The sequence below is a fragment of the Agelaius phoeniceus genome, chromosome 4 (assembly GCF_051311805.1).
Source record: "Agelaius phoeniceus isolate bAgePho1 chromosome 4, bAgePho1.hap1, whole genome shotgun sequence".
Classification (NCBI taxonomy): Eukaryota; Metazoa; Chordata; class Aves; order Passeriformes; family Icteridae; genus Agelaius; species Agelaius phoeniceus.
This window is the reverse complement of record NC_135268.1, coordinates 51,758,678-51,784,446: the sequence shown is the minus strand read 5'-3', so window position 1 is coordinate 51,784,446 and position 25,769 is coordinate 51,758,678. Positions and strand designations below refer to the sequence as shown.

The following is a 25,769-nucleotide window of genomic DNA, read 5'->3' as shown; positions in this document are numbered from 1 at the left end:
AAAATGACATGCTTTAAGGAAAAAAAAGCGAGCCCAAGACAGCACATTCACCTTTTCTAGTCTAGCTCTAGGTGTGGCATCAACTTGTTGGCACGGAGCTCAAAGACATGCAATGGGGGGACAGGGAGAAAAGGATTGAGAGTTACTCTATACAACAGATTTCTAAATTCAGATTTAGAAACGGACACATAGCCCTGTCAATTTCTCTCATCCTGAAGTAGCATTTCAATTTAGAAGAAATCTAGGAAATATCTCTCTGTTAGACATATAAAAACCATGACCTTAGCCTTTCAAAAAGCTTGCCAGAATTTGACTCCCACTAAATGCAAATATTCTCCAATATTCCAATATTGCAGAACCAGTGCTGAATGCTCACAGTTTTGGAAAACCATTTCCAATTATTCAACATACTGTGATATGTTTCCTCTCAATGTAACAGAAAGAAATGCAGACACCCATTGGTACCTTCTCACCTTAGACCTGATACAGGTATCCAAATAGCCACATATTTTCACCTGTAACCCTGTTCTGAGCAGGTGCAACCTGGCTGAGAGCAGACCCTGTCATTCAGAGCACACCCACCTGCACACTGTACCTGTATCAAGATTCAGAATTAATATGTAACAAAAGTGTTGGGAACAACCATTATTATGACCTCACCTTACAAACCAAAGCAGCTGTAGTAGTTTTACCAACTCCAGGTGGACCAGAAAGTAATGCTGCTTTAAAGCCTGTCCCATCATCTTTGCTTCCAGTTTTACTAGGTTTTGCTAAAAAAAAAAAAAAAAAAAAAAGGAAAAAAAACTCAGGTTTTACCTAAGTATGTAATTATAAAACAATGCTCCTAAAGCTAAAGATATCAAGCATCATTTGAATTTTTCCTCATTTAAGGACAGAGAAGAACATCCAAAGATGCACACACAGCTGCAACATAACTACTCAGGTAAAAGCAGTTTAAACCAGCTTACAGCTTATAACTTGCAGTGATTTTGAACTGAAAAATACTAAAAAGTGCTATTAATGTAATACAACCATTTCAGCAATTTCCTCACAACCATATCATACACATAAAAAACCAAAAACACCACCAAACCCACACACCACCACAAACAAATTAAGCCAAACCCCAAACACGCCACACACAAAATCCCACTACCTACTAGAGCTGAACTAAACTTAAACCCTCTTTTAAACACCGAAAAACCTGTCTGTCTATAGGATGACCAACTGTCTACTTGACACATGCCCTTCTTCCCGGAGGCAGGACCTTGACAATTCATCCCTTCACATGAGAGAAGCCCTTTAGACCTGCTCTTATCCTGTATCTTCACTGTTGGCCATGCCTAACCTATTTCCTCTTGCTGAGGAAGAAATCAATGGGCTCAACACAAGGCCATTTTTAGATACATCACAGTAGGATATTTGGGGGGATTTTGTAAAAATGAAAACTCAAACTTAGGGGAAAAAGTCTTTTAAGACACATTTTTCTGCTCTTTTTTCAGGTGGGAAGGTGGGTAATAAATGAACAACTACTTCACTGAAAAACCTCAGGCTCAATTGCTGCTAAAAACACATCTGAGTGCAGCCTTATTCCCAATTTCTAGAGCTGCCCTGCTACCACCCAGGCCCTCAGTGGTCTAGGGAACCAAGGAGCATGATTAGCATGAAAGAACACAGAGAAAATTAACCAGGCCAGTCACCTTGTCCATCTTCCAAGGTGTTCTTGTGCCAGTTTCTGAGCCACCGGAGCAGTTTATTGGCACAGCTCTGCTCACCCTGCTGTCCAATAATTGCCTTAAGAGATACAGGCTTATATTTATCTACCCACAGCAATTTCTCTGTGCCATCTTCATTAACCTCAGAAACCAAGTTCCCCTTAGGTTTTGGGGCTTCTTTCTCCTCTACAGTCTGACGTTTAAAGTCCGTAAGTTTTCGAACAGCAGTGGTTTCTTTCTTGACAGATCTGATGGTTTCTCCTTTTTCAGGAGTAGACTTGTATTTTTTATTATTAGCTTCCCTTTTGTAGGGGCTAAAATTCCTTTTCCCAGCCTCAGCTTTCTCTGGTGTCTTTTTGGGTTTTGACTCCACTTTCTTTGCCTTAGGAAAATAAAAAATTAAAAAGAAATTAAAGGAAAAATACAGTAAATAAACAGCATATTTATTTTAACAATTACAGGGGGCTTAGAAAGTGACAAAGCTTATGTATTAATTAAAAAAACCTTCAAGAGCAGATACAGAAATACTTTCTGAGAAATAAAGCACAGCTAAACACAACGTCACCAGGCTCTGTAGTACAACCCACAAAAAAGAGGTGGGAAGTGTTCAGGCATTCCAAAAGCAGTCCCCTAATTCACAAAGCCTGAGGCATCCTACAATGCTGAACTGATGACTGTAAGGTTGGAACAAACGGGTCAGACACCCTTGAAACTCTTGCAAAACACTTGCAAAAGTTGCTCAACCCAAAACAATTCAAAGGGAGCCTAAGTGATAGCTAATAAGCTCAGAGTTGCTTTTCCCTGGGACATTAATGGTATCTTTGCATAAACAAGTCATGTCTTGTAATGAATGCACCACACATTAGAGCTAACAGAGATTCTAATAACATTCTATCAGCCACTACAAGCTAAATTTAAATGTGCACAAAAAACTTGGTACCTCTTTTTTTGTATTGAAAAAATTCCCTTTAATATTTGTAGTTCAAGTACCACATAAAGACAAGATCTGTTACATATACACATAGTTTACATATTTCTGGGCCTGTCTGGGTACCACGTATCAGTCACAATTACTTATTCCAAAGAATGAATACTCCTTGTTTCAACCCAATACCCTCTAAGGAGATGCAATTACCTGCTCTGTCAGGCACCTAAAATGTAGAATAATGTCAGAGCGTGAAAATAACCTTTAGCTCCCAAGTAGAGTCATTTGTGTTCACCACAAACAAAAAATTTTCACTTTTAACCTAAAAGGTCAAACTGATGATTGTTGTTACTGGAAGAGAAGACAAACTCCTTTCAATTAAAAACAAACTAAAGCAAAAAAAGCATACCTCTGTTTCAGCTGCCAGCTCATATTTTGACTTTTTGCCTGGCATAGTTCGAATAAGATCAAACAGACCATCCTCATCAATAATTTTTGTACCTAAAGCTGATGCCTGGAGCAAAAGAAAGAATTAAATGTGAAATCATGTTACATTAGGATTTCCGTAATTAATTTCAAAGTGTTTTCTAGTAAAAAAACTATGACTAGGAACACAACAAGAGTTGATATAGATGTAGATATCTCTGTGTGTTGTATGTATGCACAGAAGTAAAAACAAAACAAAGCCGTAAGCCACTTGGCAACTTTTCATTTTAAAGATGCACTTTGTTGTGGCAGGGATACTGGAAATTACCAGGTAAGAGAGGAACAATTGAGCTGCACTTTGCCTCTGGCCAGGCAGGAGCCCACTCACCTTCTCACACTTGGACTGGCCGCAGTCCCGGCCCATCACCAGGTAATTTGTTTTCTTGCTGACATTGCCGGTTACCTTTCCCCCGTAACGCTCAATCAGAGACTTGGCCTCATCTCTCTCAATGCACTCCAGAACTCCCGTAATTACAAATGTCAGCCCCTCCAAGCAGTTCTCAGCTCCCTGAGAACCAGAGCATTGCAGAAAATGCCATTACTGATACAATTCTACCAAATAGCCCTTAACCATCAGCTATTTTAACCCTCTACCACATCAAGTACCCTATGAAACTTTACAAATCAGACTATCATACCTAGCTAGGTAATAGTTCTAAAAGTTCCAATGAGAATAGCTACCAAGACAACTCCACACATTGTTTACCTGACCATACTTGTAGCACTTTGTGCTTCAAGCATAGCATATGAATCAATTGAGTGACAGCAAATCTTCAACTTTAAAACCAGTAACTATTTTTAATTATCATGACTTCCTAAATCATGTTCTGAGTATAAATTCTTTAGTACACTTCCTTACATTTAGTCACTGCTTAGCATTACAGTTTATGTTTTTCTAATACATTCTTCCTACTGGGAAAAAAATACCAGTCTTTAAACTGTTAAGTTGATATTTTTTTAAACTACTTACAGCAGTAGGTCTACCAAACACTCCACATCATATATAGAATCCTGCAGCCAAGCTTACCTGAGGTATCTCTTTGGAGCCCAGTGCTTTGGGACCCTCACGATTGAGGAAGCTTCGGTAAGCTTGGTAATTGTTTCGCTTCTTTTCAGAGTCCTCAGGACTTATAGACTGGGTCAGGAGAGGAAAAAAAACTAATATACATATTACAGATATAAAAACAGCAAAATAAACCCAAGCTTCACAGCTTAAGACATTTTCAAGCACCAAAGGAAAACCAAGTTCTAACACTTGTTTATAATCTATTAACATGCAATACTGAATCTTGCTCTCCTTTTGGTGCTTGTGTTGAGGTGTTTTTCCTTGTTCCTTTTAAAAATACTTCAAAAATGTGAGAGTTTAAAAAATATGTACCCATTGTTTATTGGCAGGTTTCTGTAGCTTCATCTATTGCACATACACACGCTCACTCAACTCTTAAATTGTCACTTTAAATTCACATCCTATTTATGATGTACACTTATATAAAAGTAGAAATACTATGAAGTACACTTTAAGAGACACTTAAGCTTCTCAATCAGCAAACAACTGCTAAAAACTGACCTCAAAAAGAGGTGCAGGCTCTCCCTTCTAATTACAACTGCTATTTAATTGTCAAAATGGGGTACTTCATACTGTATGATTAAGAAGTACATTTTAATGTTGCCAGTAACTGCCAGTGCTCAACAAATACAGTTACTGAATCAGATATAAAACCCCAAATTCTATTCTTACATAGCATATCAATAATAAGAAAAAACAGGAGACTAGGGAGAGAAATATAAATACCTAAACAATGCCACCCATCATTTTAACCACGGAACAGATCCTCAGGTCACCACACTGACATCAGTAAGTTTGCACTCACTAAGTGTCAGAATTCCTGCATTCTGCGTTTTCCAGCCAAGTTAAACAAGAGAAAGCACAGAACTGATTTTGCAGTGTACCTGCACACCTTAATGGGCATTAGAGAACCTCAGGTCCTTCATCTGTTTAATTTACACTTTGCCAAATAATTTTTTACACTTAGTTTTACAACTGCTGTAAAGAAGGAACTTACAGTCTTACCAGAATTCAAAACCTTAAAAGATGCTCAGGAGATTCAAACCACCAAGTTACAACAGTGACACCTATAATAAATGAAAACTATTTTCCTGCAAACTCCACCAAGACATCTAAATTAATTTTGATAGCTCCTACCTCAGTCTTCTTGGGAGAAACTTTCTCCTTCTTTGGTGTTGTCTTCTCTTCTTTCCCTGAAGCTGCTTTTCCTCTTAGTGCATTTTGAGCACCTCTTTCCTTTCCAGCAATCTCTTCTTTTTTACCATTAGATGATTGTGGGGGTAAACAAGAACCTTTCGACTGCTCAGATTTAGCTTGTGGCTTCGCAGAGTAATTCATGGCTGCACCAGCTGAGTCTGTTGCTTTCACTTGATAGGAGGCAGAGGGAGAAGAGTTCATATATAAAAATGTATCTCATTAATATTATAATTTAGTGCAATGCTTTTCAGTTTCTGTGTCCTACCTCCTTCTGACTGCTTGTACCCTGCTGTTGTATTAGGGCTGCTGTTGATGCTCTGTACTGTTTGCTCTCCTTCTGTGTTTTTCCGAGCCTAAACAAACACACGATGCCAAAGTCAGGGATGTGTGTCCCAAGCTACCACAGAGACACAGCAACACACTTCACTTAACTGGGACTAGAACTTACAATACCATCCCTACAGAGACATCCAGCACACACTGTCTGATGAGGCAGGACACCCTTTACTGAGCAAGGAAAAGCCAGGAAGGCAGTATAAGAAGTGAGTATGCTATTTCCATGAAAACACTTTCCTGCTGTTTTTAAGGCATTTGTATGGAAGTCTCAAAACAAAGGCGTATAATAAGTAAGAACACTCCCAGCAATGCAACTCCTAAAAGTGTAAGTTTAAAAAGAATTCAACCTTTTTCTTCTGTGGTGTTTCATCCAACATGGCCAGAGTTCTAGCAAATTCTTCATCTTCATGCAGCTGTCTCTCCAGCTGAAAGGAAAAAAAAAATAAGATTTTTAGGCTAATGCCAAACAAGTTCTAACTCTAGTGTATTTTTACAAAAACTCTTAAGTGAGCACATAGCTAGAAAAAGGGTGTTCTACCAGAGGCAAATAAATTTCTGGAAATGGCACTGAAGAATTACTTGTCTACCCCAGAAAACAAGACTAGTTAAATCTAGTGAGAAAAATGGACTTGTTGCACTAGAAACATTATTATGCCTGTATAAGCTGTTTTCAAATGAGTTTTTCATTCATATATTTTATTGTTGTGTACCCTTTTATTTTAAACAATCAAACTTTGAAGGCTGCACCTGACAACAAACAGCCTGCAACAACATGTAACCTGCTGGCTTTATCAAAAGCAGTCCCAAAAGACAAGTAGTAACAATGCCTGTTAAAAATTATAATATCTCCAGAATGAATGCTTTATTCTCATTTACTATTAGCAAAAAAAGCATATTAAAAAATTCTGTTCTGGAGAACTTAACTACTGCCCTTAGCCCTGCTCTTAGTGTCAGTTCTATTTACTTTAGGGAAGCAAATATACTTTAACTTTCTATTACTTATACTCATACAAGTGATTTTGTCTGATGAAAGAACCAGTAAAAACAAACAGTGCACAACATCTGTGAGAGTTATTTATTAGTTGTAAAAAAACCCCACCAAAGTCAGTTTGGCTTCATTTTTATTTCACTTAACATAAACCTGACATCTCCAGTGATAACTGATCCTTTGGTTACCTTTCCTGTGCAATATGGTACCTTGGGGAAAACCTTTTCTATTCATGAATAGTGTTCATTATTGCCAATAAATATTGACCACTGTTTCAACAGGAGAACAACAGAATCACTTCCATAATTGAAATCCAACATGCCATGCTTTAAGATCCCAATAGATGACTTTATAAAACCAGGATGCCACAGGCATTGTCTGTATGTGTCCATACAGTGAAATTCCCCTTCCCTGAGTATAGTGAGGAGGGGAAAGGGCAGAGAGCGCCCAGTGCAAAGCAGACTGGGGCAGAGACACCCCTGAAATAAAGTACTGGGATGCACAGAAACTCTGACTGTTTTGGATAAGATCAGTTCAAATAAAGACATCATCTTATTTTTCCTGACTGGTTGTTTAACTTTCTAGTAGGGTAAAGTTGGATTCACTTTCTCTCATCCTTACTTTCAGAGGTGTAGATTTGTCTGTACAATCTACTTATTTCAAACAATACTCAATATTACAAATATATGTGGGAAATCAAGTTTTCCCAAAAGCAAGTAAATATGTGTACCTTCCCTCACAGTAGTACTGATTCAAATAGGAAAGTTTAAGACATGTAAGGGCCATTCACATTTTTCTCAACTATAAGAAAAGTTAAAAGACATGTAAAACAGATCATGGATGGCAATGACTTTTAATTTTTTACTCCAGAGAATGAAAATAAACATAACGCCATCAAAACATGAGGAAGCAGAAAGTGAATTCTGTGTGAAAGGCAGGATTATTAGAAGCACATCAGCTGCACAGACAGAGAAAATCGATTTTCTCTCTATCCAGACTAAGTGATACATTCTATTTACATAACTGAAATATTGCCTATAAAAATAACTGTGTGACCAGGCTTGCACATATTGATGAATTTTATTACACTTAGTTACAGCATACCTGGAAAGTCCATCTTAACTTCTTAAGGAAAACCAATTTTAAGTTAAACAAACTGCTCTTGATATAGAGCATTAAATTTGTAGAGCTTTTACCTCTGAATCTTCTTCAAGCTGCAGTTGCCTAGCAATAGCCTCATCATCTAGTGTGCTGTCTCTGCTCTGTGAAGGCTATATTCAAGAAAAAAAGACCAATTATTCAGTTACCCCATTACTGTGTCAATTATAATAACTTCACATGTATAGATTCTTTCTGTATGCTTCTAGAAAAGGACTGTGAATGAGACATGCAACATTAATTTCTAGCTCTCTAACCTAAACACTATTAAACAAGGCTATTTTCAAGGGGTTGTTATTCAAAACAAGACCATGCTATAATGTCAATATCTCAACTATTAAAACAATGCTAAGCATCTCTCAAGCTATCAAATGAAAAAAAAAACACATCACTTGAAAAATACATTAGTAACTACACTGGGAATTTTTAAGTTCCTCCATACTTTTACTGAGTGCTTTGTTATTCCACGAATATGTGCCCCCTAAAGCTTGGGAAAACAACCTTCTCCCTCTCCTGCCTGCCCTCCACCCTAAGCTATCCCTTCCACTCACCAACCTCAGAAAACCTAATGGATTTCAAGAAATGTCACTTGAGAAGGGGCAATAAGAAAATACTACCTTCAACTTCGTGCTATCTTATCAAACATGGAAACCACTCCAAACTTGTATTTGAGGAGTTGATGTGCACATGTGGATCATGAGAGCTCAACTTCTATGTGAGTGCTCATACAGAGTAACAGGAGGTAGGAGCAGCACTTCAGCCCCTCCTTGCAGTCCAACTGTTCATTCTGAGCTGCCACCAGACACACGAGCAGGAGCCTCCATCAGTGCTCACCTCTCTCCTTTTACTTGCTACCAGCTTCTTTTCTGAGCGTTGGACACTCCTTGTCCCAAAGAAATCAAGTGCAGAGGTGGGAGTCTGTTTCACTGGAGAGAGGGGTTTGCTTTTAGCTTGTGGTTTTACCTCCTCTTTTTTCACAGTATTTGTTCTTGGACAACCAACCCCTGATGTCCCGTTCTCCTTCGGTTTCAGGGAAATTCTTTTATTGGCAAAATCATCATCTTCATCTAAACACAAAGAGAATTCCATTACTTCTGGTACACAGAACTCAAGTTCTAATAACAGAACTGCCAAGACAACTATTTTAGCACATTACATCAACTCAAATCCTTAAAAAATGCAACAGGCATTCCAAAGTTTTCTGAAAAAAAGGCTGAGTTGCACAACACGTAGTGTTTAACACCTTGAATAGCATAACTCAAGTCTGAACAGATTCAGTACTGAAATAACAACACAATATTGTTACTTGTGCTCACACATTACCTCTCAATTAGACAAGTTCACAAGGAATGCCTTCCCTTCTTAAATGAGGAAAATAAACAGGAGGAAAATAAACAGAAGATCTAGACCAATGAAATTTGAACTCCCTCCTCAATTCATGTCAAATTGAACAGCATGACTCTTCCTTTACATTTTATATGATGCACAAAGCCACGTTTATTTTATTACTTTACAGTACTCATCAACAAAGCAGCTAACATAGGCTTTGTAGACATGTATTCTTAAGCATCCAGCTTACATTACAAACCAAGGAAAAATATCAGAACATTTTCTTTACAAAAAAAAAAGGAAAAAAGGATTCTTGGATAAGCTTCCTAGTTATTTTTTCAAGTATTGCTCATAGTTTATGAATATTTTAGCAAAAACATTTCAATGCCATTTTTTCACTTTTTCCATTTTAGAGATTCTATGTATGAGCTTTCTACATCTCTGCACTTAAACACACCTCCTTCCAGTACAGTCGAAACCAACTAAAAGAAAAACAACAATTTCACAGAACACAGAAATCAGACAAGGTCAGCAAGACAAAATGGAATTTTCAGTTTGAAAGGAGGAGGAAAAGTGGCATACAGAGTCTTACTGAGAATTATCCCACAGACCACTGAGCAAAATTTTAATCTCTCCTTTTCAGATTCTTCTCTAATAACCAAGACATGGTCTGCCCAGCAATGAAAAAGAAAGAGGGTTTGATGGTTGTTTATTAATTTTGAACCCAAACTTTTCACCCAGTTAATCAATCAATCAACAAAAAATGAATACCAAGGACTTCAAAGAGTTTTAGGTCATGTTGTGAAGTCTTACTGACAGTTCTACAAATGAAACCCTCTCATTGAGGCATACAAAACCCCACATATCTCACTGCCACATGATCACATTAATACAACAGCACAGAAGACAAACATCCCTGGACAAACTTCTACAAATGTTAAAAGCATCATCTTTGTGAATTCTTCTATAAACTCAAAGTGAGCAAATAAGCTGAAAGAAAATACTCAAAATTAATATTAGACACTCTATAAAAGCAGCAGAAAGACTTGAGAGGAACAGAAACAGAGGCAGTTTTATTTGCATGCCTCTAACTGAAGCCTAGTTTTACTTTTCTCAAAATAGAGATGCTTTAGACACTCACCTCAACATATCATAAACACAGATTGTTCTAAACATCCTCTTTTTAACAGAACTTGAATTGACAGCATTATCACAAAAATATGTTCATTTTCCAGCAACCCCTAATTTAAGTCCCCATATTTCTTTTCATACAAAAGTTTGTTTTCTTACCACTTCCTTGTCATCTCTTATTTTTGTTTATATCTATTCCTAGTCTGTCATCTCTTATTTTTGTATTCTAGGCAAAGATGGAGGAAAACAATTGGTTTTTGTTTCACCTGTTCTCAACAGATGGCAGTGTTTGGAGTGTTTCAGGCATCAGCCAGAACTTGCTGCTACTGAGCACTTACTAGGCAGACTATAATGAGAACCAAGCAGGATTCCACCTATTGCTGGGAGAGAAAGTTCAGAAAGGGGAAAAACTAACACAGAGATGCATCTCTAGAATGCCTAAAGACAAAAATTTATCCAAGAGAAAGTGGCATTTCAGCCAAGTCAATTCACAAAGCATTAGATGGAAGAGAAAATTCAATCCCAGGCCCTCAGCTGACAGCAGCAGGTTTTACACAAAGCTAAAAGCTTTCCTATTCTCAACACAATTTATTTTCCCAATGCAGCAGTAAATGTCCTACTGCCATTTAGCTCAATTTAACAAACTGTGACTGTTCAGGGAGATTTGGACACCAGATGCTGTAGACTCCTAATTTACAATAGTTTCAAGTCTGAATAGGAGATTACTTATCTCAATTTCAAGAATATTTCTGGTTCTTTCAAATTTTTCAGTTTAACAAAAAAACCATTTGCAGGAATAAAATATACTGTTACTGTAAATCAGCAGTTAATGTAGAAGTAATTACATTTATTTGTCTTAAGATTACACAAATCCTACTCTGCCCCCCCCCAGCTTCCAGCTTTTCTTAAACTAAGGACTGCTCAATGCTAAAAAAGAACTTTTACTTATCCTTACTGTTATCAGAGGATCTGTATGCAATATTGATTTTTTTCATTATTCACTTATAACCATAAATAGCAATAAAACCCAACAGGATATTGCTTTCTCTTAAGTAGAAAGAAGTAGAGTAAATACAATTAGATTTTAATTTAAAAAATTATGCACTCAAGTCATTTAGGAAGACAGTACTACATATTATCAATAGTTAGAACTTGGCTTTAATTATGTTGCTCCAAGAAATGACAGGATTAGAAGCATTTATTGACTGCAAGCAGTGGCTGAAGACAGACAAGAGACTCACTTATGAACAGTCATTATTGATAAATAAAAATAAAGAAAAATGAGAATGAGAACATGGAAGTTGTCATTAGGAAACAAAACCAGCCTGATTCTATTAAAAGTGGGTTTCAAAAGAGGCTTTAGGGGACTGACACTCAGGCTGCATTTTCATCCCAGGTTCAGGAAATCCTGAAATGAACACATCACAAATTCACCTGATCTCCAGGCACTCCCCTTAGTTCAAGTACTGATAAACACCAATTTCTTTAGGAAAACCTTAACACTTTTCCTCCAAACAAAGTGCTCCCATACACCTGCTGCCACAGAAGTGAACAGCAAAGTTCATCAGCTGCACACTTCCAGTCTCCTTGTAAGCATGAAGGCAACTTGATTTACAGCTCTGAAGGTGCCAAGACAGTGATACTATTGCTGCTGCACTAGTCAGGTCAATGGTGCTCAACATGCAACATGTGACCTGTAAAAGGAAAAAGATGTCTTCTTATTTATAAGAAGCAAGACAATAATTTGTGGAAAATACAAGCGAAAATTTGGGGTTTAACTTGCAAAAATTGTAGATTAATTGCATTCTTATAGCAATTGCTGGGCAAACCTCAAGATAGCCTTACATGGGGGAATGGACTTCAATGAGAAACAGGAATCAATTTCAGCATCAACTAGATGACTTTTCTGTTGTAAAACCTTTCTAGAGCAGAACACAACTATTCCAAGAACAGTATTTCCTGTTTACATTGATCCACCTTTGTGTGCTATGAATGAAAAATGAAATAAAAATGAAAAAATATCCTGAACATACACTATTTTTTCCCAGATCAGCTCAGAACTACAAACACAAGTAAAGACCATATATTCTAGTTGAGGCTTCTGGAAATCAAATACATGCAGCAAAGGGCAAGCTACCCATGTGATCAATGGAACACACAGGCAGTGACCATCAGGAGATTGCTTTTAATTATTTTGTACACAAACACTACACATGAATCTGGGATCCATTATGCCAGGCAATGTAGGAGGACAAACTCCCCTAGCAACAAACAGCTGCCATCCTGGGGGTTTTAAGAGCTATTCCATGACGTTAAAGCACAGCTGGCTTTCATTTCATGTACTGTTCCAGCAGCAGCACAATTATGTTAATAAACCAATGCCAGCAGGTCACTTGTAACTGCTTGTTATTCCTCTTTCCTACCCTCACCCTTTTTAAAAGAGTTTCACCTGTTGATTACTGAACAACACCTGTTGTTGTTCCCTAACTGAGCCTGATAAAAATTATCTCGGCTGTTTTAAAAATAAATTCAGATCCTTGTAAAAGCCTTGGGTACAGGAATGACCTCAGCCAATCTAAAAAAGGAGCACTCTACTGCACACAGGGACAATAGCAACAAGCAGCATAGGACAGGCCCTCAGAACAATGTATTTTATTAATTTATTATTTCTGTACTGTTGAGTTGCTCATCACTAGAAAATGTAATTCCCTGGTTCCTATTCTATTTAGGATACAAAATATTTGAGGCAGGAACAGCCTGTTACTATGATGTCATAAAACCAACTCTAAATATAGGCAGGGCAGGTACAGAACATAACTAATTTCTACTTATTATTATGTATGTTGAATGGCATTTGTAGACTACTACATAAGGATTTCTGTATAGAGCTAAAGGACTACATCCTAAAATCATTAAATCTACATTACTTGTAAAAATTATAATACTCTGGACATTTTTCAGTTTCAGTGACACCTCTTCTGCACAAATACTTAAACAGTTCCTGCACTACAGGACCTGCCATCTCCAGCAACAGGCATTGCTGTCTAAGCTGAAGGGAGGGTGCAGAAAATAAGGTTTGTCTACAGTCCTAGTATTGACTTTATTTACTTTACCTATACATGGGTCAGCAGCCAACACTCCCAACACTTGGCAGGATTGAGTTTTGTACTCATCTTTTGCCTAAAGTAACTCTTTAAGAAGGTTACCTTTAAGATAACTACTTCTCAAAAAAGCCAGCAAGTCTACTCCAACTCCACCCCTGCAACTCCTTCCAAAAGACAGATGCCATGTGTGATTAGCAAAGTGCATTTTTTCTTTCTCCTCATTTAAAAAAACTAGTAGTTGCAACATTTAAAAATTTAGATATTATGTCATTAAGTCATGTTAGAGTTTTAATACCATTTCTCAAAAAGCTAACTGATTTTAGATGTACTACAAACATGCACTTTAAACCACAATTGTTAGCATTTGGCCTATATTGACATGTCAAGGTTCTGTGCTGTTATAAAAATATAAAGCTTACCTGAATCCTTTCACCTTTACACCCCTGAAACAAATTTATCTTTGGATTTTTCAGTTACAAAAGGCAACCTTAAAAAGTTGCCTCTGCTTTATTTTTCATTTTGAGATAAACAGGTTTATGGATACAACACTGAAATGCAGTTAACTACCATGAGTTAGACACTTGAGTGCCAAACTACACAGCCTTTGATATCCTTGGTCCAACACATACCAAATAAAATTGTTAGTCAAGTCTACATGCTTAGTTTTGGGACCACTGAAATACAAAAGGGTGAATATATTTAAACCAAAGTAAATTATCTTAATAGGCAAACCCATCAATTATAACAACTCCTTCCAAATGAAATGCTTGCATATGGCATAGAAAGAGCTGTGTGTATCAGCTCAGCAAGCCATTAGAAGGGATCAGTCCACTAACTCATTATTATTATTATTATTGAAACTTCTATTCACTGGAGCAGGTTACTTTCCTACAACAGTAGTTCACAGAAGCAGATCTGAATCCCACCATGCATTGCAATTTCCTGCTCTGGCTTAATTGCCTGAAGTTACCTGTGTGACAGGAATATTCAGTAATGCCATGTGAATAATTACAAAATGGGAAAAAAAGTAACTTCAAGCAATCCAGTCAAGTATAAATGTGCTCATTTTTTCCAGCTGCAGCTCAGCTTACTGAGCCTCTCAGGACACTGTGCTCTGTTTTCAAACAAAATCAATCAGCATAGAAAAAAAATCCAAACATAAATCCTCTTTTTATATTTTGAACTAATCCAGGAGATTAACCAGTTAATACCAGTTACTCTGGCAGTTCAATAAGGAGATCTGAAAGGGAGAAAGAAGGTCTCCACATGGAGAACAGGAACAGGCAGAGGAAAACAGCAACATCTTGAGCTAACACAGCTACAGCTTAAAGACCTGCTACAGAGACTACACTAAAATTAATTTTATTTCATGTCCTGCCATGTTTGAAATACAGGCTGACAAGTAATTCTACCATCTTCTGATAAATGCATCCCTCTTTTTAGTCAGAATTACATTTATTTCTCAATATTGCTGTTATCCTAGTTTCTGTAGAAAGAAAAAAAGACCACTTCTATAGGAATAAGATTATATCATTTCATGCACACCTCTGGTTTGCAACTACTCTCCTATTCAGGGAATTAACTGCTATCATACACTATGCTCATACAACACTCACCTCTGAAGAGTGTGAGTACAAGAGCACATTTACCATTACATGGCCCTTATGCTGTACTGCTGGTATTCTCAAACTTGACCAAATCAACTTTAAACAGGCTCACTCCTCAGTAACTTGTGCATTCTCCTCTACAACACCCATCCCTGCTTCTTCAGAGACTTCTGCCAGAACTCACTCTCATTCCTCAAATGCATTTCAAAACTCCCTTAAGGTTTAACTACAGCTTCTCGACTGACCTTTCATTAAACACTTCAGAGCAAAGTTGGTACCCAGAGTGCTATTTATCTCCTCCTCACATTTTCACTCAAGTATAGCATTTTCCATAAATAAGTATTGCCCAGGAAGTGCCAGTGACAACATTTTATTTCCCTATGAAATATTTCAGTGAAAGACATGCTTATTCACTGACAACCTGCTGCTCATTTGAACCTGTGCTTGGATGTAGGGACCATTTTTATACCCACCAGTATTAGCACTTAATTAATTTTTTGTCTGAGGTTGTTTGGGTTTGTTTTGTTGTTTGTTTCTCTATCCTCAATATTCTCTACATTAAAAGAGTCTGTATTATCTAGGACCTTCACAAGCTATTCTTTTTGTCCTGTCTTCTAAGCTCTAAAGAAACCATTTCCCAGTAACCTGCAGACCTCCTCAGTTCCTACCACATCAGTTTTTCTACCTTTATAAATAATTCTGCCTACCACTACTATAAGGCTTTTTTATTTTTAAAAATATTCAAGCAATCAAGGCAATTGCTACACATACATGATTACCTCTACACAATGTCTATGAAAGGTAAGTATTCACTTCAAGCAAGGTCAAAATTCTTGCTGAATAACCACCTATGATGAAACCAGATGAGGTTCAACAAACCACACCAACAGCCCATCTACAAAGCTCAAGGTTCCATACTTCATTAAACAGTGCAAGTACCAAGTACTATTTTAACAAGTACATTGAACATCTGGATTTTTCCCAATTCCCTAAGACTGTACCACTAATAAAAAAAGTCTTTTTTTTCCCCTTGTTACTGTGCAGAATAACTTAGTTTTATCTTTGACCATCATTAAACTAAATATTTATTTAGATTAAATGTATCAATAAAAACAAAGAGCAACTATTCTTGCTTTGTTCTTTTGCCTTTTAAAAAATTAACTTGTTCACAAGCCAATAAGAAAAGCAACACAATAATCCAGATCAGTCTACTTTTATACAAATCAAAAGGTTCATTTCCCCAAACAGTTCTGGAGAAAGCTGGATTCCACAGCTGAAAAGAAATTCCAGCAACAAGAGGAAGAAAGATTCAAATTAAATTGAAAAATAGGTTGAGGCAATTAACTACCAAACTTCTACTGCCTTCTTGATGCCAAAAGGCTCTTTCAAACACTGCCACAGACATAGCCCTTGAGAAAGAGATTCTGACTTTTGAGTGAGTCCAAGCACATATTCTTGATTTTAAGTTTTCAGTTCCGTAACAGTAAAAAAAAAGAAAAGAACAAATATCTATAAATTTTGTTAGGACCTTTTCTATCTGTATGTCTATATTCCTATTCCTGTAAAACACACTTATCTCAAGCCAACTGCTGTATCAATACCACTTCAATGCACTCAGCTTGACAGTTCCATCAAGCTGAAGAAACAATTTATAGAAATTATAAGTAAACAAAATTCAAGCATTATGTCTCAAGGTTATAAAGGCATTGTTTTAGAATACACTGTTAAATCAAACCTGTGTGTACTTAAGACTCTTTTGATAAGAGTAACCTTGAGCCCATGGTTTTCAGGGATTTCACTAATAACCTTGACTGGTGTTCCCATGGTATCCTGCACAGAAAAATCTGATTACACCACTTGGAATTGCATAATAAACCTAAATATATGCTGTTTATTCCCCAGGAATTTGATCATTTACCTACTCTGGGATAAAGATCCTACTCTGCTTTTAAAGATCCTTTTAATTAGGAAAGAATAGTGGGAAAAACTGTCAAAGGAAACAAAGCTTTGAGTAAAAGGATAAATAAGACAAATAAAACATTCATGTTATTTTGGAAAATTGAGCTAATTTGAATACCTGATGTGGTACAGCAGTATGCCAGGTCAACTACCAAGGACAAGCAGAATAAGCACAATGTATCTATCTTAGAGACATAAAAGACCCCAAGGAGGAAGAAAGGTATAGAAAAAAAACCAGCTGAGCCACACTTCTAATGCAATACTGCAGCAAACAATCCCTTTTTGTTTTAAAAATGAATGGTATTTTTATAGGGAGGCAATGTTTATGTTCAGCAATAAACTTACCAAAAAAATACTACCATACCTAAGGACAGTATCCACTTTTCCAAAATAAGTATAATAAAACTCAAAGAGGGATTACAGAAGCCCTACTGAAATTGTATTATTTAAAAACCATGTTTTATCAAAACAGATTTGGATTCAAGTCTGTTAATTCAATCACAGTTTCTTCAGGAATTACTGTGGCTAGTAAAGAACTCTACCCCAGAGACAAATAAAGAAGGCAGAAGACAGAAGGTACAGCTTCAGACAACCACTGCAGCAACTGACAAAATAAATGTTTGTTGAGAGGTACAAGATCCTTTTAGTGACCAACACGTCACACAGAGATTAGACATGGAAGGTTATACACCAGGTAAAACAAAAATCCCTGCAGCCAGCTGTCATTTCAAAGTATGCTGGTGAGCAGCTAAACTATATTGTAGGTACTTCCTTAACTTCCTCCCCTAAATCTACTGAATTCTCTTAAGCAAGGAAGCATTACCTCATTAAACCATATGCCTATTTAAATCAACCTAAGCCACTACTCACCATCACCTCACTTTTCACCCTGCTCCTGACTTCACAGTACTTGAGGCTAAACTTCTGAAGCGTTTTTGGTTAGCTTGTTTGAGGAGAATGTAATTTGTCCTCCTCAATATTAGGTTTTATGGTCACATTTGAGTCTATCAAACAATCCACCCCACTAGAACATAACCCACCCCACTACACATATAATGATATATTTCTTCCATTACCTGTCTCTGAAATATAAACAACAGGATCCCGCTTTAGAACTTTACCAGGTTTAGAAGCAGCTGCTTTTTTCTCAGGTGACTTCTTGGATTTTTTCACTGACTGCACCTCCTCTTCTGAATCTGTGTTTTGACCACAACATAAATGTAGACTTCCTCCACATACACACAGGGTTTAATAGATCACATAACAGTCAACATGTGTTCACATACATTCAGCTGAAAGACTCCATATTCCTACCATATGGTAGGAAGGTCAGAGCACAGCTTCCCTTTTCACCTGGCACATAAGTGACTAAATGAAAATTTGGTCAGAACTCAGTCTTGACAGTGATTTTTGTTTACATAACAATAAATGCTTTATTATTTATTTCAGTAACTGCTATATCTATACAGCAATCTTTCTGAAAATGAATGCAACCTTCAAAAATACCACAGCAATTTCCTTAAAAAAAAAAAAACCACCCAAAATGAAACAAAACAAACAAAAAAAATTTTAAAAATCCCAACATCAAACCCACAAAAAATATACTATTATGCTGATGTGCTCCAGTAAATGGAAACCTATTCCAAAAACTAACAACAAGCAAAAAACAAAAAACTACAGAGGTGGTACTCTGATTTTTCAGGAGAACACTGGTGAATTGCCACTCATATCACCAACCATTCTGCATATCCCAAAAGCTGTGGAGATGACAGATTTATACTACTGTGGATTATGGATCCCAGCATCCACATGAATAAACAGGAGAAACTGAAGAAGCAGAGACAACTAACAGGTGTTAGAGAGGGCTAACCTTCAGAGTCTCTCTTTCCATGATAAACACAAATATATTGTAATTATATCTAAAAGCAGAGTGATTATAGTCAATTGACTCGCATACTGGCACCCTACACAAAACAAAACAAACAAAACCACCATCAACACCAACAAAAAAACATTTTCCCTTTTGAAGAGCTTAGAGCACTGTTTCTCTTTTTCTGTCCTACTACTAAAGGGTTAGAACTTGTCAAATCTCCACACAATATCAGTACTTCAAAGGTATCAGCAATATATTAATTTTGTACTCCTACTACTCCTCACTGCTGAACAGGAACTGTTTATAAAACTCAACCCACAAAAACTTTCAGATGTACAATTTACCTAATCAAGATGCAAGAAATACAAAGGAATATTCAGAAACAACTGTGAACACTACCTGAATCATAGATTATTCTTCTCTTCTTTTTTGTCCGCTTCTGTTTGGAATCATCTTCACTGGATGAACTATTCACCTAAGTGGAACAGTTCATTAGTTCAACCATTAAACAGATCCTCTCAGCTTTTAGTCAGTCATACATTCAAATCCATGAGCTTCAAACAAATTCTAACAGAAATTATTTGTTTTCCAATATCACATTTACAAACAGTCTTGTGCTAACTCCTGCTTTGGAGGGGAAAAGATGCAGCACAGAGAAAATAAGGAAGAATTTTCACATTGAAATTACATAGTCAGAACACTTATTTAAGCAGCATTTCACTACTAAACTGTTGTGTTTCACGTTACATATTCCATCCTATTAGAAATTTTCCCACTCTTTAAGTGATTTTTAAACTACCTATAGCCATTGCTCTTTTTTTATACAGCTCAGAAGATTAACATGTAAAGTAGTCTGAAACCAGAACCCAATCTAGTTTTATCTGTCATTTTAAAGAATTTGGTCTTTGCAGCAGGTTTAGAGAAGTGATCCCAACAAAGAGAGTGTTCATGTTTCCTGCACAGGTGTTACAAAAACTGGTCACACAGTAGGCACCACACAACAGACTTTCACCTCATTTGTAAGCATGTCACATTTATGATATGCCCACATCTACTGGGCACAAACCTTGGGTTCATTAGAATAAAAATTACATTAGCAAACCTACTTAGAGAACTGTGGCCAATAGGCAGAATAACTTCAAATATATCAGACTGTTCTTATGTGAGCACCTAACTGTAACAATTTCTACCTACCTTTGTCCTACAAACCAAAATTTTAAATCAGCAATTTTCTTCACCACCTACAAAGTTTTACTGCTAGAAGTTAATTTTAAGTGGCAGTTTCCTCCCATGACTATAAAAACAATTGACATAGTCTGTTATTTTAGTATATGAGAAGAACCATGACTTTAAAAAATGCTAGATACACAAATAATCCAGCATCAGTGAAACCAAGCACTTCATAAATATGAAAAGCAAAACTAACCTTAGTCTCCTTTTCCCTTTTCTTCCCACTTGAGGGTCCTTCACCATTTCTAATTTTTTCATTCTTTTTCACAGTCTCACACTCTTGTCGCTTTCCAGGATGTATAACACCAAAGAATTTCCGGATATCCTAAAAGGGAAAAGAGATTTATAAACTTTTAAATACAGACAGCTCTTCACAATATAAAATAGCAATGCACTGAAGTTACCTTCTCAGCCATTACATTTATTGCAATCAATAAATTTTTTACCATTACATTTACTGATTTTGAAATTTTGTTTACAGTTCAGAAAATAAAGCCCAGATAGTAGAAGCAGCACCCATACCACCTGACTCAGGTCTTTGAATCATGAAAAAAAATTTACTTCTTCCTTAGTTGGGCATCTTCACCAAACACACTGCAAGACAAACTTCCAGCAGCAATGAAATACAATGACTTAAGACAGATGTATAATTAATTTTTTTTTTTCTGATTAATTATCACAAACCTCAACCAAACTCTTTCTATAGTTGAAATTTTTAACACAGCTATGAAGTAGTGTCCCATGTGGAAAGAAAGGACCAGGAGCTTGAAACAGTGAAGTAATGGCACCTACTGCATTCTACACCTTCTCATAAATATTTTAGACAGTAACTTACATCTCACTAAAAAACTACTCAGCAAGAAACTTATAAAATTTAAATAAAGAAAAATAACACCAAGATCTATTTTGTTACCTTACTGTAGTACCTGACCACAATACAGCCAAAACAAGCTTTCTAAGCATGTAAAATTAGCAGCTGGAGCCTAAATTTTAGAAAATCAATATTGTACACACAAAATCACACCTAACTACTCTTTTAAAAATCTGGCAATGCAGTTTCATGAAAAGAACTTGAGGAAAGAGGTACCTGGTTGGTATCACCACCTCCAGGGTTAGCAGCCATTTTAGAGCAAGGCAGTAGCTCCTGTGCCCTAAATCCCAGCCAGCAGGTGAAGGCTGGGGCTCAGGACTCCCCTGGACACAGCTGGGAGCTATTCCCCACCACAGAGCTCAGCTGGCACTTCCTTATCATTACAGGCAACCACGAGTAAAGCAGAACATTCTTAGGAAACTGGCATCAAGTCTGATTGATAATAAGGGGTCCTTGAGGTGCTTCTTCTAACAGTCAACTCCTGTCAGTTCGGATTTAGGGCTTAAAATCAATGGAACACATAATTTGAAAGCATAAATAAAAGATGGGACATGTATAGATTCATTCAGTGCACTTAAAACAATTGTCTAGAATTGGAAATATTGTTTCCTGTAAAAATTTAGGCTCTTTGTGTTTTAACTGCATATATTAACATGGATTCAACAAATGGTAGATTGAAAATAATTCTTCTTTAATGTGACATCACACTTTTCTATCCATGGAATTCATGCCTTGAAGCATAGGTTTTCAACACTCTACTATTTTACATATATTCCTACAATGTAAATGCAGTACTATATAAACTCCAAAATTTTGACAGCCAATACCTATAGCTAAGAGGTCTGAAGAAAGCATCTATTTAAAAAGTCTCCAAGCAGATAGTTGGACTTAATTACTCAATTATACTCATTATTACTGACTTCCTTTTAGGCTTAAGGTAACATAGGCAAGAGAAAAACAAGTATCATTAGATCTTTTATGCAGTAAAATAATTTAAATGCTTCATACAACATTGCAAAATAAAGTGACTTTAAAGTTCTCTTTTTTTGATAGTTGTTACTTTAAATCTTAAAATATTTGAGAATTTTAGATCAAGGTTCTATTCATTCTACTGTTTTCACTAAAAACTGTCAACTAAGTGAAGTGCTCTGCAAATCTACCTTGTTCTGCCAACCTCTGTGCTACCTGGAAATTGTTATGAGAGGGAACATGGATATATCCCAAAATTACAGTCATCAAGCTTGTACACCTTATAAGTGATAGCAGGGAATATGTATTACGTTGGCTAGCCCAGCTAAAAACCACATGTCTGCTTTAATTTATTTCTAAAGCTTTTAAAGCCTTTTCTCCAAAGGCTTCTTAGCAAATTTATTAATCACTGTTTTTCCTCTAACTTGATCTTGAGTTTGGATTCCAGTTCTGGAATCAGTTTTAAAGTGTAGATAATTCTGGCAGAAGCTTTCCAGAACCTTTTGGTGTTTTGAGAACAGGCAATAATATTAGAATTCTTTAAGACTTATACAAGTTTTTTGAAATGCAAAATTAAAATACACAGCCCTAAGCTACAAAGGAAGATTGACATCTATGCACAGCCTTCTTCAATATTCTGCTATAAATTCACCAATCTTCTTCAGCTATCCTGCCCCTCAGAGGAAAAGGTACCCTTGCTTACATAACACAGTGAATAGAGAACTGCTTGGGAGAAAAGTATGCCCCAGGGTAACAACAAAGTTACCTTTCACTGAAGCTTTTACCCAGGAATCATGAAACAGATTTTTCATGCTTTTTATAAAGGCATGCCAGATTAATTATTAATTCACTGCATAACTAATTGCAGAAATCAAGCCACCTAACTATCTATCATACCAGCTGACTGACCTTCCTATTGGTATATTATGCCATCCATACATATATAGGGCCACCAGCTGGAAAATCTCCATGTTCATATTTACTTATGCTTGTTGCAACAAGGAAAGGCTGCAACTGCCAAGTTTCCTCCCAGGACATGCCCCCAAAACCCACAGCAATGTGTCCTGTTTATCCTGGAGATACTCACCAGCACGGCTGTTCCCTTGCCCAAGAGGCTCAAATTAAAATAGGCTAAAATTTAGGTGTGGCTCCCCAGGGCTGCTTCAGCACAGCACCAGCAAGGAAGAGCTTTGGGCAGTCCCACCCAGGTAGGAGGTGTAACTAAGAATGTCTGATCACTCTCACTCAGTTAGGGGGTGAGTTATGCCTGGCATCTGAAAGGCCTAAAAGCTGCTCAGCTATCTTAGTTAGAGCTGTATGGCTGTGCCAACCAGTCCTTGCCTGTTCTGCCTACTGCTTCAAATCCTCCATCTTACACTGTAACAGAACACCACAGTCATTAAGCATGCCAGGCTGCAAGCTCTCTCTTGGAAGATTTGTATCTGTCTCTTTTACTGGGGAGAGCAACACAAACAGAAACTGAAACCCATTTGTTCGGTAGGACAAAGACTGGCAACTCCAAGAGTGTTTTTACAAGACTAGTGTTTAGTAAGGCAAAATATTTTCCAAAATAACATCATATAATCCAGTCTGCACCTCAAAATACAAGATAGAAAACTGAACTTCACCAACCTAGCTCAATGACTGCAGTAGAAAGTAATGCACCTTACTTCAGGTACTCTATGTCTCAATGAGGGCCTTCTATCAAAACAATCATATTTCCTTCCAGTCTGCCTATTTCAGTGCAAGTTTTGCTCACATATCAGCTCTGACACTTGGTGCTCCCAGAACTGCACTAACTAAAATCAGATTTATACTCTCACTTCAGTGAAACCAGTAACACCTGCTTGGGTAACTACACTTAATGAACAGTTACTGAGTGTGGTAACAGCAGCATTTTACAAGCACTATCACTGTTGTAAGTGATGCTGCAGCTCCAGCCAGGAGTGTCCCTCCCAGAAGGGGAAACTCAAGAAACCCCTACTCCTGGGCACTCATTCCCTCAGGTGTACTGCTGTAGTCGGCTGCTGGGGAACTGGGTCATGGCCACTAATCTGGGTGAAAAAATAAATCCCTTCTAATGCAAATCAGTTTGTTGTGTAACTCTGCACACATCAGTTCAGGACAGCTGAGAATATGCTGCAGAATCAAGCTAACATGGGCTACTTACACCTGGCACTACAGCAGGAAAGTGTGCAAGGGTGTGACATTGACTTGCAATATTCTCATGCTGTCACTGCACAAGCAGAACCATTACCAACATCACTGTGCTCCTGCCTCCATTTCCACAGCTGCAGCAGAGATGGCTGAGCAGCCACTTCAGCACTGAAAAGGGAATGGGATGAGGCAACTTTTATACTCCCAAAAATGATGGTTATCTTTGTCCCTTCTAGGACAGGCCCAGACACTGTGAGATGTGTGACATTCAGAAGATCACACACAGGGAGAATGCCTTTGTCCTGGGAAGGTGGGAAAGGAGGAAGCAAGCCTTTCAAAAAGATCAGTTTTCTCAAAAGGTTAATAGTAACATGGGACAGGCAGATATCTTACAAAAATTGGAAGTAATCAGCTAGCCCAAAACAAACCATGAAAGTATCAGTTAATAGTGCCAGGAGTCTTAGTGCTGGCAGACCTGTCAGTACAGCAGAAGACTCAGATTGTAGCACCCACCATTGCAGAGCAGCAGGTGTAAGCTATAAACAAACTTAAACTCTTTGGAGAGTCCAGAACTAGAGTTGCACCTTAACTTGCAAAATAACACCTGTAGTTAAGCCAGTAAAAGATGTGCACAGAGACTCCATCAGAATAAAAGCAAAGTTATTTGAGCCAGAAATGAGAAGGGGATACCATCTTACAGTGACTGCATAGGTGAGCAGCACTTTGGAAAGCACAGGAACGCTATATGTTTATGCTTAAAATCTCTTTACATCCTACTGAGGGCTGCATCGTTATCGATAAACACTTGTTTACTTCCAGGTTTCAAGCTCTATTTTCCCCCATCGAATTGCTTTTCTGCAAATACTGCGCACCCTCCAGCTCGCCATCAGCAACGCCTCGCGTGTGCTCCTGCTGGAATTAAGGAAGAGGTCACACTCCGGCACACGGCCTTTACAGCACGTTTGCTCATCCGCATTCCTTCCCCGGACGAGCGCACGCTCCGCGCCCTGCACCCCACCCGCTTTCGGGGAAAGAGAAACTGGACAGGCTCAGCCACATTCCCCTCCGGGCAAGGGCATTTCCCCGGGCACGGGTTCGCGTTCCTGGCACGGGTGGAAGCCTCGGCCGCTGGGGCGGGAGCGCGGCGGGGCGGCCTCTCCGCGCGGGGCTGCGCGCCCGGGGCCGCCCGGGGGCTCGCTCAGCCCGCGCCGGGCCCCGACGGCCCCACGGCCGCCCCCGGCCCCGCGGGACCCTGCGTGCCGCCCCAGCCCCGCTCACCCCCGGCCCGGCGGGGAGCCCCTCACCATGGCGGTGGCGGTGCGGTCCCCGTGCCCGGCGGGACGGTCCCCGTGCCTAGCGGGACGCTCCCGGCTCCATGCTCCCGCCTTCGCGCCAACTCCCGCCGCCCGGCGCGCGGCGCTGCCGTCACGGCCGCGACGGGCGGGGCTGCGGGGCGGGCCCCGGGCCGGGGCCATGGCGGAGCCCCCGGGGCAGCCCGGCCGCCTCCGGCGCGCTCCCGCTCCCGCACCCGGCCCGGCCCGTCCCGTCCCGTCCCGCTGGGCCCCGTGCCCGTTCGTGCGCGGGCCGCAGCGGCCCCTCCGTGCGGTGGGGGTTTAACCGGCCCCGCGGCCCCGGGCGCTGCCCCGGCGGGAACCGGAGCGCTGCAGC

At 38.5% G+C, this 25,769-nt stretch overlaps 1 protein-coding gene across 2 annotated transcripts in view; it reads right to left on the bottom strand.

The window, feature by feature from the left end:
- The window catches only part of RFC1 (replication factor C subunit 1), a 37,099-nt gene extending 11,508 nt beyond the window's left edge, over positions 1-25,591 (bottom strand). Inside the window, exons 1-14 of one of the 2 annotated variants that reach the window (XM_054632695.2) lie at positions 25,406-25,591; positions 20,301-20,429; positions 19,274-19,349; positions 18,078-18,197; positions 8,706-8,938; positions 7,910-7,984; positions 6,073-6,150; positions 5,655-5,742; positions 5,330-5,559; positions 4,154-4,261; positions 3,455-3,634; positions 3,050-3,154; positions 1,701-2,097; positions 661-770 (exon numbers count right to left, since the gene is read on the bottom strand). In XM_054632695.2, coding sequence (XP_054488670.2) covers positions 661-770; positions 1,701-2,097; positions 3,050-3,154; positions 3,455-3,634; positions 4,154-4,261; positions 5,330-5,559; positions 5,655-5,742; positions 6,073-6,150; positions 7,910-7,984; positions 8,706-8,938; positions 18,078-18,197; positions 19,274-19,349; positions 20,301-20,429; positions 25,406-25,576 — 2,100 coding nt within the window. In that variant the 5' untranslated portion in view covers positions 25,577-25,591. The remainder of the gene's footprint in view (positions 1-660; positions 771-1,700; positions 2,098-3,049; positions 3,155-3,454; positions 3,635-4,153; positions 4,262-5,329; positions 5,560-5,654; positions 5,743-6,072; positions 6,151-7,909; positions 7,985-8,705; positions 8,939-18,077; positions 18,198-19,273; positions 19,350-20,300; positions 20,430-25,405) is intronic. The other variant, XM_077177606.1, reaches the window with a different exon arrangement.
- Positions 25,592-25,769: the final 178 nt, after the last annotated feature.